Below are 16165 nucleotides of genomic sequence, written 5' to 3'. Positions count from 1 at the left end.
ACTACCACCAGGGAAGTCCCCCACAGCATGAATTTTTAAGAGCTACTTTTATTCTTGTGTTTTAATATAAAATGGATTTCTTAGAGTAAATTCCCCAATATAGGTAAGCCTGAATCTGTGTATTATATATTTTCTAAATCACCTTTGAAGAGAAAGTTAAACAGTTGATTTACATGTGATAAAATTTCTCCCTGGAGAGAGAATATTTACACTGTGCCTTTCAGACATAATAGATTTTTCTAGGATTTGTTATATTTTCTGTTTATTTTCTTTACAGTTGAACACAGGAACAATCAGTGATCTCCAATTAACTGTTTTCCCACAATATAATAATTTTTAAAGTGAAATTATAAGGGCAATGTGTAATAGAACATTAAATTATTATATAAAGATATGCTGCTGGCAAAATGTCAGTGTTGCTGAAATTGACTTATTGACTGATCGACATTGTTAGCAAGTTCTGATTTGAAATATTCATTTATTTTTTGTCTGTGGCCGTATTTATGTTTATGTTATTTTATACTCCTGGAAGAAATGTAAACTGAGAAGACCACTTGGTAAATCCAAGGGCTATTTTTGGGTTCTGGGTTCACTGAGTGTGTATTACTAACGTGCTTTCAGTGAAACTCAAAGCTGTCTTTGGGCTGGCATAAATTTTGACTCATATTTTATGATTCTCCATAGTGATCGATAGGGCTTCCCTCATAGCTCAGTCAGTAAAGAATGTGCCTGCAATGCAGGAGACCTGGGTTCGATTCCTAGGTTGGGAAGATCCCCTGGAGAAAGAGATGGCAACCCACTCCAGTATTCTTGCCTGGAAAATCCCATGGACAGAGGAGCCTGGCGGGCTACAGTACATGGGGTCGCAAGAGTCGGACATGACTTAGCGACTAGAGAGAGAGAGAGAAAGTAGAGATAGTGATCTATACTGAACCTTTCGTAGTTCTGGTTTCTAGGCCACAGGAATAGTGGCCTAATCAATTCTATTGACTTGAGGGGAAGTTGCAGGAATAGCAAGAAACTGATCTAGAGTTGTTGGCTTCAAATCTTGCCTCTTCGGATACGCCTCTGTGTTGACAGAGGTTTGTAGATTATGCAGTTTCTTCAACCTTATATTCTCTGGGTGTGAAATGTATCTGGGTCTCTGACATGTGCAAACATCTGATTGTGTGTGTGAGAGAGAGAGCGCAAATAAGTGAGCGCTGTATGAGAGAGGGAGCATGGTGTGTGAGGAAATACATCTATCTTCTTTAATGTTTCTGCTTTTCTGAAAGGGATGCTGTTTACAAAGTGCACTCCACCTGCTTCTCAGGGAGTTTGCAATCTTATAGAGGGTGGTGGGCTGCAGTCCACAGGGTGGCTAAGAGTCTGACACGACAGAGACTTCACTTTCACTTTTCACTTCCATGCATTGGAGAAGGAAATGGCAACCCACTCCAGTGTTCTTGCCTGGAGAATCCCAGGGATGGGGTACCCTGGTGGTCTGCCGTCTATGGGGTCACCCAGAGTTAGACACAACTGAAGCAACACAGCAGCAGCAGCAGCAACAGAGGGTGGTAGAACAGGGCTTACTTAGATCTCTTACTCTGATGCTGGGAGGGATTGGGTGCGGAGGAGAAGGGGATGACAGAGGATGAGATGGCTGGATGGCATCACTGACTCGATGGACATGAGTTTGAGTAAACTCCGGGAGTTGGTGATAGACAGGGAGGCCTGGCATGTTGTGATTCATGGGGTCGCAAAGAGTCAGACATGACTGAGTGACTGAACTGAACTGACTGAGAACAGGGCTGTGCTGTGCTTAGTCTCTCATTCGTGTCCGACTCCTTGCGACCCCATGGACTTTAGCCCACCAGGCTTCTCGGCCCATGGGGATTCTCCAGACAAGAATACTGGAGTGGATTGCTATGCCCTCCTCCAGGGGATCTTCCTGACCCAGGGATCAAACCCAGGTCTCCTGCACTGCAGGCGGATTCTTTATCATCTGAGCCACCAGGGAAGCCCAAGAATACTGGAGTGGGTAGCCTATCTCTTCTCCAGGGGATCTTCCCAACCCAGGAATCAAACTGGGTCTCCTGCTTTGGAGGCAGATTCTTTACCAGCTGAGCTACCAGGGAAGCCCAGAATGGGGCTACATTTCCCAGAGAACTAAGGCCAGGGTGCTCTGGGAGCAGGGAGGAGGCTGACCAGGGGCCAGATGAGGAGGTTTACTGGTGAGGCTTGAAAGGAAGATGTCGAAACTGTTGTAAAGTGGAAAAATAAGCAAAAATTAGCTAAAAAAAGAAACAGTTGTTAGATCCAGGGTGAGGAATCAGCAAATTGAAAGGCAAAAGCATGAGAGAACTATTATAGATTGGAGATAATCTGAAGGAACTATATCATCAGCTGGTAAAGAATCTGCCTGCAGTGTGGGAGACCTGGCTTCGATCCCTGGAGAAGTGAACAGCTACCCACTCCAGTATCCTGGCCTAGAGAATTCCACGGACTGTATATAGTCCATGGGATCACAGAGTCGGACACAACTGAGCGACTTTCACTTCACTTCAATTCCACATTCTGAAATAAACACTTTGCATCCAGTCCTGATAACAATTTGAAAATATTTTTTAAACTATTTGTTTTATGTTAAGTACAGCAAAAATAATTAGAGGAAGTAAAAGTTAGTGTTTCCAGTTTTTCTACTTTCTTTTCTAAAATATGGAATTATAAAATATTCTATAACTCAAGCTTAAGGTGTACATTTTTTTCTCTGTGCTTGGAACTGTGTTTAATTCTATGCATAACAGTGACTATTTTTGTCCTCAAGAAAATAAAAGCCTCCTTACGCCAGTGTGCAAGTACAATACATTGAGAGACAAGGCATGTATTTTCTTAGACTTCTATTCTTTATCTACTTATTCTAAGAGTTTGCTAGATTAGTTTCCTTTCTTTTTTTTGTGTGGAAAGTCCAAAGAGAGGTAGTCAAGACATTGTGGAATTTTTAGCTGTACATCTAGGCAGTATTCATGAGTAAAACCCTTTGATAATGATACTGTGTGATATTTTATATATATCAGATAATTTTTACTTATATTTTAAATCTTTTAGATGAGAAAACCTGTACTCAGAAAAGTTAAATGCTATGGCTATATCTACAGCATGTTAGTTTTGGACTTTGCTTACACTAGCCATTAACTGTTTAATAGATCCTGCAATAAAAAGACCTGAATACAAAATATATTGTTTTATCTTTATTCTGACACTCAACAACTTATCCAAAGACTTTGAAATAGTTTTGAAAATTAATAAAAGTATAGAATATATCCTAATAATAATAACAGTATCAACAAGAATAACATTCATGATCTCTATGCCAGCAACTGGCTGCATGAGGCAATTTACATGCATTTTCATTTAATGCTTACGCACATCTTAGAATATAATATAGACATAAAAGCCATTTATGTGATATTTGGTAGCTTTGAATTTGGGCTTCCCAGATGGCACTAGTGGTAAAGAACTCACCTGCCAATGAAGAAGTAAGAGATGAGGGTTCAATCCCTGGGTCGGGGAGATCCTCTGGAGAAGGGCAAAGCAATCCACTCCAGTGTTCTTGCCTGGAGAATCCCATGGACAGAGGAGCCTGGTGGGCTATGGTCCACAGGGTTGCAAAGAGTTGAAGGCGACTGAAGTGACTTAGAATGGCAGAGCACACAGCTTTAAGTTTATGTCATATTCTTAGATTGCAAGGAAGGCTAGGAAATGTGTTCTTTTGTTCTTTTTTTGTGAGAGCTCATTGCTGCACCATATAATTAGTATTTTGTTAGTAAAGAACAAGGAAGAGAAAGGATATTTGTGGGGAGCCAGCAGCATCTGCTGTATTAATTGCCTACCATTAATAATCTTCCCTATTTCAGTAAATGGATTCACAAATTGCTCAAGTCTAATAATCTTTCATCTTCTTTGTCTCTCCACCTGCACAGCTGCAATATAATAGCAGTTTGTTTTCCATTTTTACTGAGGTATCTACAGTCCACTTAGGTGCCTTCATTTGCAGTGTTTCCAACTGCAGGCTGGACCCCCAACATCTCTTGTGATTTATTGCAGCAACCTCTCATGATTTATTTCTTTTCTCAGTTCTCACTATCTTTTAACACATCCTCCAGTCAGTAACTAGTGCTTTTCATAAAATTTAAATGTAAATACTATTTAAAGACTATTTCATGGCTTACTATTTCACCAAAGAAGAAATCTAGGCATACAAGGACTTCCACAAATAGTCCCCCACTCTATGCCTTTCTAACACCTTCTTATACCTGTCTGCCATTTACCTACTCATCTTTAGCTTGGCCTTTGTTTCTTTCAACACCTAAAACACTGTTCCTGTCTCGCAGCCTTTGCGTGTTCTCATGTTTCTTGTATCCTCTCAACTTTCACATCTAAGTATAATTATTACCCCCTCAGACAGATTTTCTGAGTTCCTTACGTCTAAACCGCATCTCTCCTTGTTTTTCTCACTTTCTCTGTTTGCTCTTTTAGTCTCTTGTATAGCATTTATCACAGTTTTGGGTCTGTCTCCTCTCATTTCAGTCACTAGGTCATGTCTAATTCTTTGAGACCCCATGGACTGCAGCATGCCAGGCCTCCCTGTCCATCACCAACTCTCGGAGCTTGCTCAAATGCGTGTCCATCGAGTTGGTGGTGCCATCCAACCATCTCATCCTCTGTCTTCCACTTCTCTTCCTGTCTTGAGTCTTTCCCAGTGTCAGTCCTTCCAGTAAATATTCAGGACTGATTTCCTTTAGGATTCACTCTTTTGACTCCTTGCAGTCCAAGGGATTCTCCAGAATCTTCTCCAACACTGCAGTTCAAAAGCATCAACTCTTCAGCACTCAGCTTTCTTTATAGTCCAACTCTCACAGCCATACATAACCACTGGAAATTTGACTGGATGAACCTTTGTTGGCAAAGTAATGTCTCTGCTTTTTAATATGTTGTCTAGGTTGGTCATAGCTTTTCTTCCAAGGAGCCAGAGTCCTTTAATTTCATGGGTGCGGTCACCATCTGCAGTGATTTTGAAGCCCCCCAAAATAAAGTCTCTCACTGTTTCCATTGTTTACCCATCTATTTGCCAGGAAGTGATGGGACTAAATGCCATGATCTTAGTTTTCTGAATATTGAATTTTAAGCCAACTTTTTCACTCTCCTCTTTCAGTTTTATCAAGAGGCTCTTTGGTTCTTCTTCGCTTTCTGCCATAAGGGTGGTGGTATCTGCATATCTGAGGTGATTGATATATCTCCCAGCAATCTTGATTCCAACTTGTGCTTCATCAAGCCCGGCATATCGCATGATGTACTCTGCATGCAAGTTAAATAAACAGGGTGACAGTATACCTTGATGTCAAGGTATACTGCTTTCCCGATTTGGAGTCAATCTGTTGTCCCCTATCCATTTCTAACGATTGCGTCTTGACCTGCATACAGATTTCTTAGGAGGCAAGAAGGTGGTCTGGTATTCCCATCTCTTTAAGAATTTTTCAGTTTGTTGTGATCCACACAGTCAAAGGCTTTCACATAGTCAATAGGTGAAATAGTCAGAAGTAGGTGTTTTTCTGGAACTCTCTTGCTTTTTTGATGATCCAACGGATGTTGGCAATTTGATCTCTGGTTTCTCTGCTTTTTCTAAATCCAGCTTGGACATCTTGAAGTTCACGGTTCACATACTGTTGAAGTCTGGCTTGAAGAATTTTGAGCATTACTTGGCTAGCATGTGAGATGAGTGCAATTGTGCAGTATTTTGAACATTCTTTGGCATTGCCTTTCTTTGGGATTTGGATGAAAACTGACCTTTTCCAGTCCTGTGGCCACTGCTGAGTTTTCCAAATTTGCTGGCATATTGAGTGCAACACTTTCACAGCATCATCTTTTAGGATTTGAAATAGCTCAACTGGAATTCCATCACCTCCACTAGCTTTGTTTGTAGTGATGCTTTCTAAGGCCGACTTGACTTCACATTCCAGGATGTCTGGCTGTAGGTGAGTGATCACACCATCGTGGTTATCTGGGTCATGAGGATCTTTTTTGTATAGTTCTTCTGTGTATTCTTGTCACCTCTTCTCAATATCTTCTGTTTCTGTTAGGTCTCTACCATTTCTGTCCTTTATTTTACCCCTTTTGCATGAAATGTTTCCTTGGTATCTCTGATTTTCTTAAAGTGACCTCTAGCCTTTCCCATTCTATTGTTTTCCTTTATTTCTTTGCATTGATCAGTGAGAAAGGCTTTCTTACTCTCCTTGCTATTCTTTGGAACTCTGCATTCAAATGGGTATATCTTTCCTTTTCTCCTTTGCCTTTTCTTCTCTTCTTTTCTCAGCTATTTGTAAGGCCTCCTCAACCATTTTGCCTTTTTTGCATTTCTTTCTGTCTCCTCTGCTGTACTGTAAATTTAACAATAGAGAATGAATGCACGTTAGCGATTATCACCACCATTATTATCATTGTTGTACTGACAATCAATGGCAAGAACTGTGAAAAGTCTGAGACTTGACTGCATTTGAAAGTTGACAAAGTAGCCTGTTACAATTTTATGGTTACTGGTAGAAGATTATGAGACACCTGGATGGGAGACAAAGAACAGTTTACTATTCACAGCATTAGCAGTAGCCAGAGTAGCAGCATATGTCAATTTCCTGAGTCCAGGTTGTCACAGGTCAGTGCAGAGAGGGCCTAAATATTTGTTGTGTGGTTTGCAATACAGGACAGCAGTCTGAGCTTAGGGAACTGGAGTGTTTTTTTGGTGAGTAATTGTATTAATTGTATCCCAACATTTACCTACCCTTAAGTATTCATCCGTAAGTAACATACTTTGGTTTTGCATGGTTAAACTTTATGTAATTGAAATATTGCTAATTATTTCTGCCTTTTTGCTAACTATTTCTGGGAGATTTATGCTTTTGCATCTAATTAAAACTAATTCAATTTTATTGCTAAACACCATACATGGTGTGATTATACTACATTGTATTGATCCACTGTATTGTTTCTGGATATTTGGGGTGATGCTGGTTTCCTGAGTGTTGTATGCTCAGTCATGCCCAACTCTTTGCAACCCCATGGAGTGTAGCCCACTAGGCTCCTCTGTCCATGGGATTTTATCCAGGCAAAAATACTGGAGTGGGTTGCCTTTTCCTTCTCCAGGGTATCTTTCCAGCCCAAAAAATCGAACACACATCTCCTGTATCTCCTACGTTGGCAGGCGTTTTTTTCTTTTTTTTTTTTACCACTGAGGCACCTGGGAAGGCTTGGTTTTCTGGTTATTACCAGTAATACTGTTACGAGCGTTCTTGTACCATTCCCATAGCGCATGCATTTCTACTGAATTTATAGCTAAGATAGCATTTGTCAACTTTTTTTTTTTTTTTAATCTCAGAACCCGTTTATACTTTTAATACTTATTAGGAACTTCAAGGAGCTTTTGTTTATGCGTTAACTTTATTGATCAGCCAAGGATATTCGCTTTTGTCACTTCTATTCAGCATAGTACTAGAAGTTCTAGCCAGACGAGTTAGGCAGGAAAAGGAATAAAAGACATCTAAATTGGAAAGGAAGAATTAAAATTGTTTCTGTTCACAGATAATATGATCTTTTACATTTTGAATTCTCCCTATTCAGAGTTTTAATGTATTGTGATCAGTTGGCCATTTTAACGTGACTTTTTTTTATTGTTTAATTTAGACAGACGATTCAGTAAAGAAGAACGTTATTCCAAAGCAAATGAGGTAAGTTAAATATATGTTTTAGCTTTTTATAAGTCAGAACAAAAATTGAGGCAAGGTTAGATATGTACTTCATATGAATACTTGGGTCTTTGTACTTCAGTTATTTATTCATAGTACATTCTTCATGTTTTGTCCTCCACCTTATTAATTCTTAAGTAAAGCAAATTCCATGTTTCACATAACCTTAATATTGAATCTTTCTGGGTGTTATAGGAGAGAAAACATAAGTTTGGATTTGTTTTGAGGCTTTCTGTGATGTAAACTCAGATATGCTGAGACTTGATATGCAAGATAATAGTATTTAGCTTAACACTCTGCTTGACTATAATGCAAGGAATAATATTTGATGGCTATTTTTGGTAGAGTTAGCAGTATCTGATTAGTGCCTTTTTACTGAGGTATAATTGACATATAATCTGATATTTGTTTCTGGTGTGCAACATAATGATTCATATTTGTTCTTACTGCTAAATGTCATCACAATAAGTCTAATTACCATCCATCATCATACAGAGTCACAGATGTTTTTTCTTGTGATGATAGCATTTAAGATTTATTCTCTCTTAGCAAATGTTTATTCTCTCTTAGCAAATGTGCAGTACAATACCATTGACTGCAGTCACTGTATCATATATTATATCCCCATGACTTATTTGTAACTGACTCTTTATGCCTCCTGACACCTTTCAAGCTTTTGCCTGTCTCCAACCACCTCTTTTCTGGCAACCACCCATCTGTTCTGTATGTCTGTAAGTTGTGTTCCATTTTGTTTGTTTTATTTTCTAGACTCCTCATGTAAGTGAAATCATACAGTATTTGTCTTTCTCGGTCTGATTTACTTCACTTAGCATAATACCCTCAAGTTCCGTTGATGTAGCATGTGGCAAAATTTTATTCTTTTTCTTATGGCTAAGAAATATTCCATTATGTGTGTGTGTGTCCATATTATTTATTAACTTATCCATTCACAGGTACTTCAGGTAGTTTCCATATGTTGGCTATTATAAATAATGTTGCAGTGAACTTAGGGGTTCATGTATCTTTTCAAATTAGTATTTTCTTTTTTGTTGGATAAATAACCAAAAGTGGGATTGCCAGACCCTGTGGTAGTTCTGTTTTTAATTTTTTGAAGAATCTCCATACTGTTTCCCATAGTATCTGTACCAATTTATATTCCCATCAGCAGTACATAGGGGTTCCCTTTTCTCCATATTCTTGCCAACACTGTTATCCTTATCTTTTTAATAGTAGCCATTCTTACAAGAGTAAGGTGATATCTCACGGTGATTTTAATATGCATTTCTGTGATGATTAGTGATGTTGAACATCTTTTCATGTGCCTGTTGGCCATCTGTATTTCTTTGGGAAAATGCTTATTCAGATCCTCTGCCCATTTTTTCAATTGGATTGTTTGGCTTTTTTGCTATTGAGTTGTATGGCTTTTTTTTTATATATATGTATATGTATTTTGGTGTTGACCTCTTATCAGGTGTATGATTTGCAAATATTTTCTCCCATTTGGTAGGTTGCCTTCTCACTTTGTTAATGATTTCCTTTGCTATGCAGAAACTTTTTAGTTTGGTGTAATCTCACCGGTTTATTTTTGTTTTTACTGCCTTTGGTTTTAGAGTCAGATGCAAAAAATTATCTCTGAGACTGATGTCAAGGAGCTTACCACCTAAATTTTTTTCCTGGGTTTTATGATTTAAGATCTTACACTCAATTCTTTAATGCATTTTAAATTAATTTTTGTGTATGGTGTGAGATAGTGGTCTAGTTTCATTATTTTGCATGTGACTATCCAGTGTCCCTAACACCCCTTATTGAAGAAGACATTATCCTTTACCCATTGTATTTTATTGGCTCCTTTGTTATAAATTAATTGATCATATATAATGGGTTTATTTTTGGGCTCTCTGTTCTGTTCATCTATATTTCTGTGTTTATATCAATACTATTATGTTTTGATTACTATGTATTTATAATATAGTTGGAAATCGGAAGGTATGATACCTGCACATTTGTTCTTCTTTCTTAAGATTGGTTGGGTTGTTCAGGGTCTTTTGTGGGTTTAGGCAAATTTTAGGATTATTAATTCAGTCCTGTGAAAAATGCCATTGGAATTATGGTTGGTCGAATTAATCTGTAGATTGCTTTGTGTGATGTGGACACTTCAACACCGTTAAGCTTTCAGCCCATGAGCACAGGCAGCTTTCTGCTTACGTGTCTTCAGTGTCTTTCAGCAGTGTGTTCCGGGTCTTTCACTTCCTTGGTTAAATTTATTCTTAAGTATTTTATTCTTTTTGATGCAATTGTAAATGGGATTGTTTTCTTAATTTCTCTTTATGATAACTCTTTACTAGTGTGTGTGGAAGTGCAACTGACTTTTGTGTATTTTTGTACCCTGCAGCTTTACTAAATTTAATATTTAATTCTAACAGTTTTAGGGGGGCAGTCTTCAGGGTTTTGGTTATATTAACACATGCCATCTGCAAATAGTGACAGTTTTGCTTTTCCTTTTAAATGTAGTAGGTCTTTTATTTATTCTTCTTGCCTAATTGATCAGGCTAGGACTTGAAATATTATGTTAACTAAAAGTGTCAGGAATGAGCATCATATTATTATTCCTGATCTTATAGAAAAAGGTGAAAGCTTTTCTTTTGAGCATGATGTTTGCTGTGGGCATGTCATATATAGCCTTTCTTATGGTGATATATAATTTAATAATTAATCAAAAACTTCTCAACAAACAAAATTCCAGGACCAGATGGCTTCACTGGAGAACTCTACCAAAAATTCAAAGAAAATTTAGTATCAATCATTCTCAAGTTCTTCCAAAATATTGAGGAAAAGGAAACACTTCCAAATTCATTTTATGAGGCCAGAACTATGCTGATACAAAAACCAGACAAGGGCACCACAAAAAAAGAAAATTACAGGCTAATATACCTCTTGAACACATATAAAAATATCCTTAACAAAATATTGTAGCAAAAAGAATTCAAAAATGCATTAAAAGGATCATATGCCATGGTCAAGTGAAAATTTATTCTAGGGATGCAAAGATGGTTCAATACATGCAAATCAGTCAGCATAATACATCACATTGACAAAATGAAAGACAAAAATCATATGATCACATCAAAGATAAAAAGAATATGATACTGAAAACCATTTGACAAAATTCAACATCCATTTATGATAAAAGCTCTTCATAAAAGTAAAGATCAGAACAGAAATAAATGACATAGAGACTAAAAAGACAATAGAAAAGAACAATGAAATTAAGAGCTGATATTTGAAAAGATAAAATAAAATTTACAAGCTTTCAGTTTCAACTAAGGAAACAAAAGAACCTAAATAAAATCAGAATTAAAAGAAAAAAAGTTATATCCATGCTGTGCTTAGTTGCTCTTCTGCTGCTGCTAAATCGCTTCAGTCATGTCCGACTCTGTGCAACCCCACAGACGGCAGCCCACCAGGCTCCCCTGTCCTTGGGATTCTCCAGGCAAGAATACTGGAGTGGGTAGCCATGCCCTCCTCCAGTGGAGCTTTCCCAACCCAGGAATCGAACCCACATCTCTTATGTATCCTGCATTGTCAGGTGGGTTCTTTACCATTAGCGCCACCTGGGAAACCCCATGTATATACAGAATTTTGCATACAATTTCATGTGTTTCATAGCTCCCCTGAGTTGTAGGTTTAGATTTTGCATAGAGAATCTAGAGTTTTTGTTGTTGACAGTTGTATGCTCTCCATTGCCTTATTATTAACAGTGCTGTGTCTTCTCCATGGTGCTATTAGGACCTGAGAAGCGGAGAGTCCAGTTTTCTCATCTGTCAAGAACCACGGGTAAGCAGCCATCAGTAGTGCACTTTCTTGCATGGACATGATGGGTTATCTTTGTATAATCAGCATTTATGACTCTTATTTAGTTCACAGTTATTTTTCAAGTTCTTATACATGATATTTGATGCTTTATTTGCAAACAATCCATTGCTTGTGGGGAAAAAGGTGTCATCAGGCACATTAGTTAGAATGGTGCATAAAGCATAGCACTTTGCTTGCATTTTACTTTCCCAGTTTTAGAGATGAGAAAATGAAGGGTGTGAGACGTTTAATGATTTGACCAAAATTAAACATATGTTTAGGGGGCATATCCTGGACTAGGTTAGAACTCAGGTTTCCGAGGTCTAATTTAGTATTCTTTCTCCATACATCTCTCGTCCTACCTGTAGCTGCACACCTAAGAATAATCATGAAGAAGTACAATTTATTTAGCAAATTTGAATGTCAATTAAGAGGTAAATAAAGGCATTCAAAATTTTATATTAGTTGCTTACTAACTAAAAGATACCATTTGGGAAGATATGGAAACAGAGTTATTTTCTTACTGACTATTTTGATACAAATGTTTTCCTTTTCACTAGCATACTGATCTTTATGTTCCAGAATGAAGATTGTGGGGTTGATCAAAATAAAATACCGGAAATTTTATTAAAAAAATTTTTTTTAACTTATTTTAATTTATGTTTATTTTTTGACCATGTTAAACACTTATCTGATTCCCAAGTTGAAAACCATAGATCAAATAAGGTTAAGTGGAGCCTAAAGCATATGCTATTTTGGCGTCACTTTTTAAGAAGAATAATAGGACAATAATTTACTTTAAAACCCTTACAAAAATGTTTGACCGTGAGAACAAGCACATTGCTAGAATTCTTCCTAAATGCTTGAAGGGACTGATGTAAGAGGCACTGAAACTTTGACTTCATTATTTGCTGGTAAATCCATCTCTGTTTGAAACTATGAATCAAAGCATTTCAAGGAAAAGTTTCTTCTTTCTTTTCTCCTCTCAAGTCTTCTGTAGTGAGCATTTTTAGTTAGTCCTTCCAGTGCATCGTGCATCCTTTACTTTTCTGTGTGTCCGTGTCTAAGTACATATGTGTATTTACATTTCCCCTGCTTCTTACACTAAAGATAGCATACTCTATGTATTGCTCTGTTCCTTGGTTTTCACTTAAAAACATCCTGGAGTTACCTCTGTATTGTGTATCGATTTCACTCTCATTTGCTAGTGTGTGACATAGTATTCAATTGTGTGGGTTTAGGATAATGTATTCATCCAGTCTTTTATTGATGGACCTTTGGGTTGTTTTTAATCTTGGAAATCTTTTCTTTTTTTTAGTCTTTAACCCTTGGGAATCAGGCTTATAATATTTTGGCCAAGTGTATCTTTCTAAATAGTATTTAACCATCAAAAATAAAGGCATATGTAATTTTACCATATATTACCAAATTTCCTTCTGTTTTGCATTTCTAAGAAATATACAAGTGCTCTCTTTCTCCAGAGCCTTACTAACAGTGTTTACTGAGTTTAGATGTTTGCCTGTCTGTTAGAGAGATATAGATAGTGGAGCTTTTTCATTTACTACTGTATCCTAGGATAATTTAAACTTTCATACCTCTCAATATGAGTGAGACACTTATCTTTTTTCTACATTTATGGTCATGTTCATTTATTTTGCTGGATCATCTGTTATATATCTTGTCTATTTTTCTGTTAAGCTGTTAGGTTTTCTTTTTTTTTTTCTCCTTGATTATTTTGTGGGAACCGTTTACATATTTATTATCACCCCCTTGCCCATGAGGGAAATTGAGAGGGGACATTCTCGTTTCCCTGATGAATGATAATGTTACACATCTTTTCATGGGCTTATTGACCAATCATACATCTTCTGTTAACTGTATGTTCAAATCTTTTCTGTATTTTAGAAACTGGATTATCTTTTACTGGCTTTTAAAAAGTTTGAAGGCAAGACCTTTGTCAATTTTGTGTATTCCAAACATCTTCTCCCAATCTATGACTTTCCCCTTTTTTTTTTTAACTTAACACTGTTTTTAAAAAAAAAACAAATTTTCAAAATGTCAAAGTTCAGATTCTCATTCTTTTTTTTTTTTTTAAATGAACCATGCTTTTGGTGCTCTAAAAAATATTTGTCTGTACCAAAGTAGAGGAGATTTTCTCAGATTTTCTACAATTTTATATTTTTAACTCTTACCTTTGGTCTGGGGTTCATTTTGAGTTCACTTTTGTAGATGATTTGTGGTGAGAATTAAATTTATTTGCTTTTTACTATGCATATGTAGCACGTGCTATCATTTCCTCATAGAACCTTTGTGGAAACTGACCATGTAGGTGTGAGTTTATTTCTAACTCTGCTTTGCCCCATCATATGTCTGTTCTTCTGACAGTATTACACTGTCCTGATTACTCTCAGTTCAGTTCAGTTCAGTTCAGTCACTCAGTCGTATCCGATTCTTTGCAACACCATGAACCGCAGCACGCCAGGACCCTTGTCCAATACTAACTTCTGGAGTTTACCCAAACCCATGTCCATTGAGTGTGTGATGCCGTCCAACCATCTCATCTTCTGTCATCTGCTTCTCCTCCTGCCCTCAATCTTTCCCAGCATCACGGTCTTTTCAAATGAGTCAGCTCTTCGCATCAGGTGGCCAAAGAATTGGAGCTTCAGCTTCAACATTAGTCCTTCCAATGAACACCCAGGACTGACCTCCTTTAGGATGGATTGGTTGGATCTCCTTGCAGTCCAAGGGAGGCTCAAGAGTCTTCTCTAACACCATAGTTCAGAAGCATCAATTCTTTGGTGCTAAGCCAACATCCACTGGATCATGGAAAAAGCAAGAGAGTTCCAGAAAAGCATCTATTTCTGCTTTATTGACTACCAAAGCCTTTGACTGTGTGGATCACAATAAGTTGTGGAAAATTCTTCAAGAGATGGGAATACTAGACCACCTGACCTGCCTCTTGAGAAACCTATATGCAGGTCAGGAAGCAACAGTTAGAACTGGACATGGAATAACAGACTGGTTCCAAATAGGAAAAGGAGTACGTCAAGGCTGTATATTGTCACCCTGTTTATTTAACTTGTATGCAGAGTACATCATGAGAAACGCTGGGCTGGAGGAAGCACAAGCTGGAATCAAGATTGCCGGGAGAAATCTCAATAACCTCAGATATGCAGATGACACCACCCTTATGGCAGAAAGAGAAGAGGAACTCAAAAGCCTCTTGATGAAAGTGAAAGAGGAGAGTGAAAAAGTTGGCTTAAAGCTCAACATTCAGAAAACGAAGATCATGGCATCCGGTCCCACCACTTCATGGGAAATAGATGGGGAAACAGTGGAAACAGTGTCCGACTTTATTTTTTTTGGCTCCAAAATCACTGCAGATGGTGACTGCAGCCATGAAATTAAAAGATGCTTACTCCTTGGAAGGAAAGTTACGACCAACCTAGATAGCATATTCAAAAGCAGAGACATTACTTTGCCAACAAAGGTCCATCTAGTCAAGGCTGTGGTTTTTCCAATGGTCGTGTATGGATATGAAAGTTGGACTGTGAAGAAAGCTGAGTGCCGAAGAACTGATGCTTTTGAACTGTGGTGTTGGAGAAGAGTCTTGAAAGTCCCTTGGACTGCAAGGAGATCCAACTGGTCCATTCTAAAGGAGATCAGCCCTGGGTGTTCTTTGGAAGGACTGATGCTAAAGCTGAAACTCCAATACTTTGGCCACCTCATGCGAAGAATTGACTCATTGGAAAAGAATCTGATGCTGGGAGGGATTGGGGGCAGGAGGAGAAGGGGACGACAGAGGATGAGATGGCTGGATGGCATCACCGACTCGATGGACAAGAGTTTGAGTGAACTCCGGGAGTCGGTGATGGACAGGGAGGCCTGGCGTGCTGCAATTCATGGGGTCGCAAAGAGTCGGACACGACTGAGCAACTGAACTGAACTGAACTGAAGCTTTCTTTATAGTCCAGCTCTCACATGTATACATGACTACTGGAAAAACCATAGCCTTGGCTAGAAGAACCTTTGTTGACAAAATAATGTCTCTGCTTTCACTTTGTAGTAAACGTATGAAAATCAGATTATTTCCAATTTATTCTTCTTTATCAAAATTGTTTGGCTACTCTAAAATCTACATTTTTCATATAAATTTTACAATCAGCTTGACAAGTCTAAAAAAATTATTTTTGGTGTTTTGATTGGTATTGCCTAGAATCTATAGATTAATTTCAGGAGAATTTACATCTTAACAATATTGACCCTTTTCAAAAATACATGAACATAAAATATATCTCTGTTTTGATATGTTTTAGTATATATCAGCAGTATTTTCATTTTTAATGTGCAAGTATTATACATATATGTTAAATCTGCCCATAGATGCTTCATATTTTTGATCCTCATGTAAATATATATATTTTTTCATTTCCAATTGGACATTACTCTTTCTCTCTCTCTCTTATCTCTATCTTTGATTTTAAAAATATACAGATTTAAAGCACCTGGCATAACAATTCAAAAGTTAGGCCTTAAGG

General features: G+C 37.6%; 1 protein-coding gene across 4 annotated transcripts in view; it reads left to right on the top strand.

The window, feature by feature from the left end:
- ANO5 (anoctamin 5) overlaps positions 1-16165 on the top strand; it is an 86706-nt gene that overhangs the window by 3007 nt on the left and 67534 nt on the right. For all 4 annotated transcript variants that reach the window (XM_061406201.1, XM_061406200.1, XM_061406199.1 and 1 more), the window contains exons 2-3: positions 7714-7757; positions 11562-11609. In XM_061406201.1, coding sequence (XP_061262185.1) covers positions 7714-7757; positions 11562-11609 — 92 coding nt within the window. The remainder of the gene's footprint in view (positions 1-7713; positions 7758-11561; positions 11610-16165) is intronic.

Source organism: Bos javanicus, chromosome 29 (genome assembly GCF_032452875.1).
Source record: "Bos javanicus breed banteng chromosome 29, ARS-OSU_banteng_1.0, whole genome shotgun sequence".
In the NCBI taxonomy this organism is placed as follows: Eukaryota; Metazoa; Chordata; class Mammalia; order Artiodactyla; family Bovidae; genus Bos; species Bos javanicus.
Note: the sequence above shows the minus strand (reverse complement) of the source record. Positions and strands in the feature narration are given on the sequence as shown.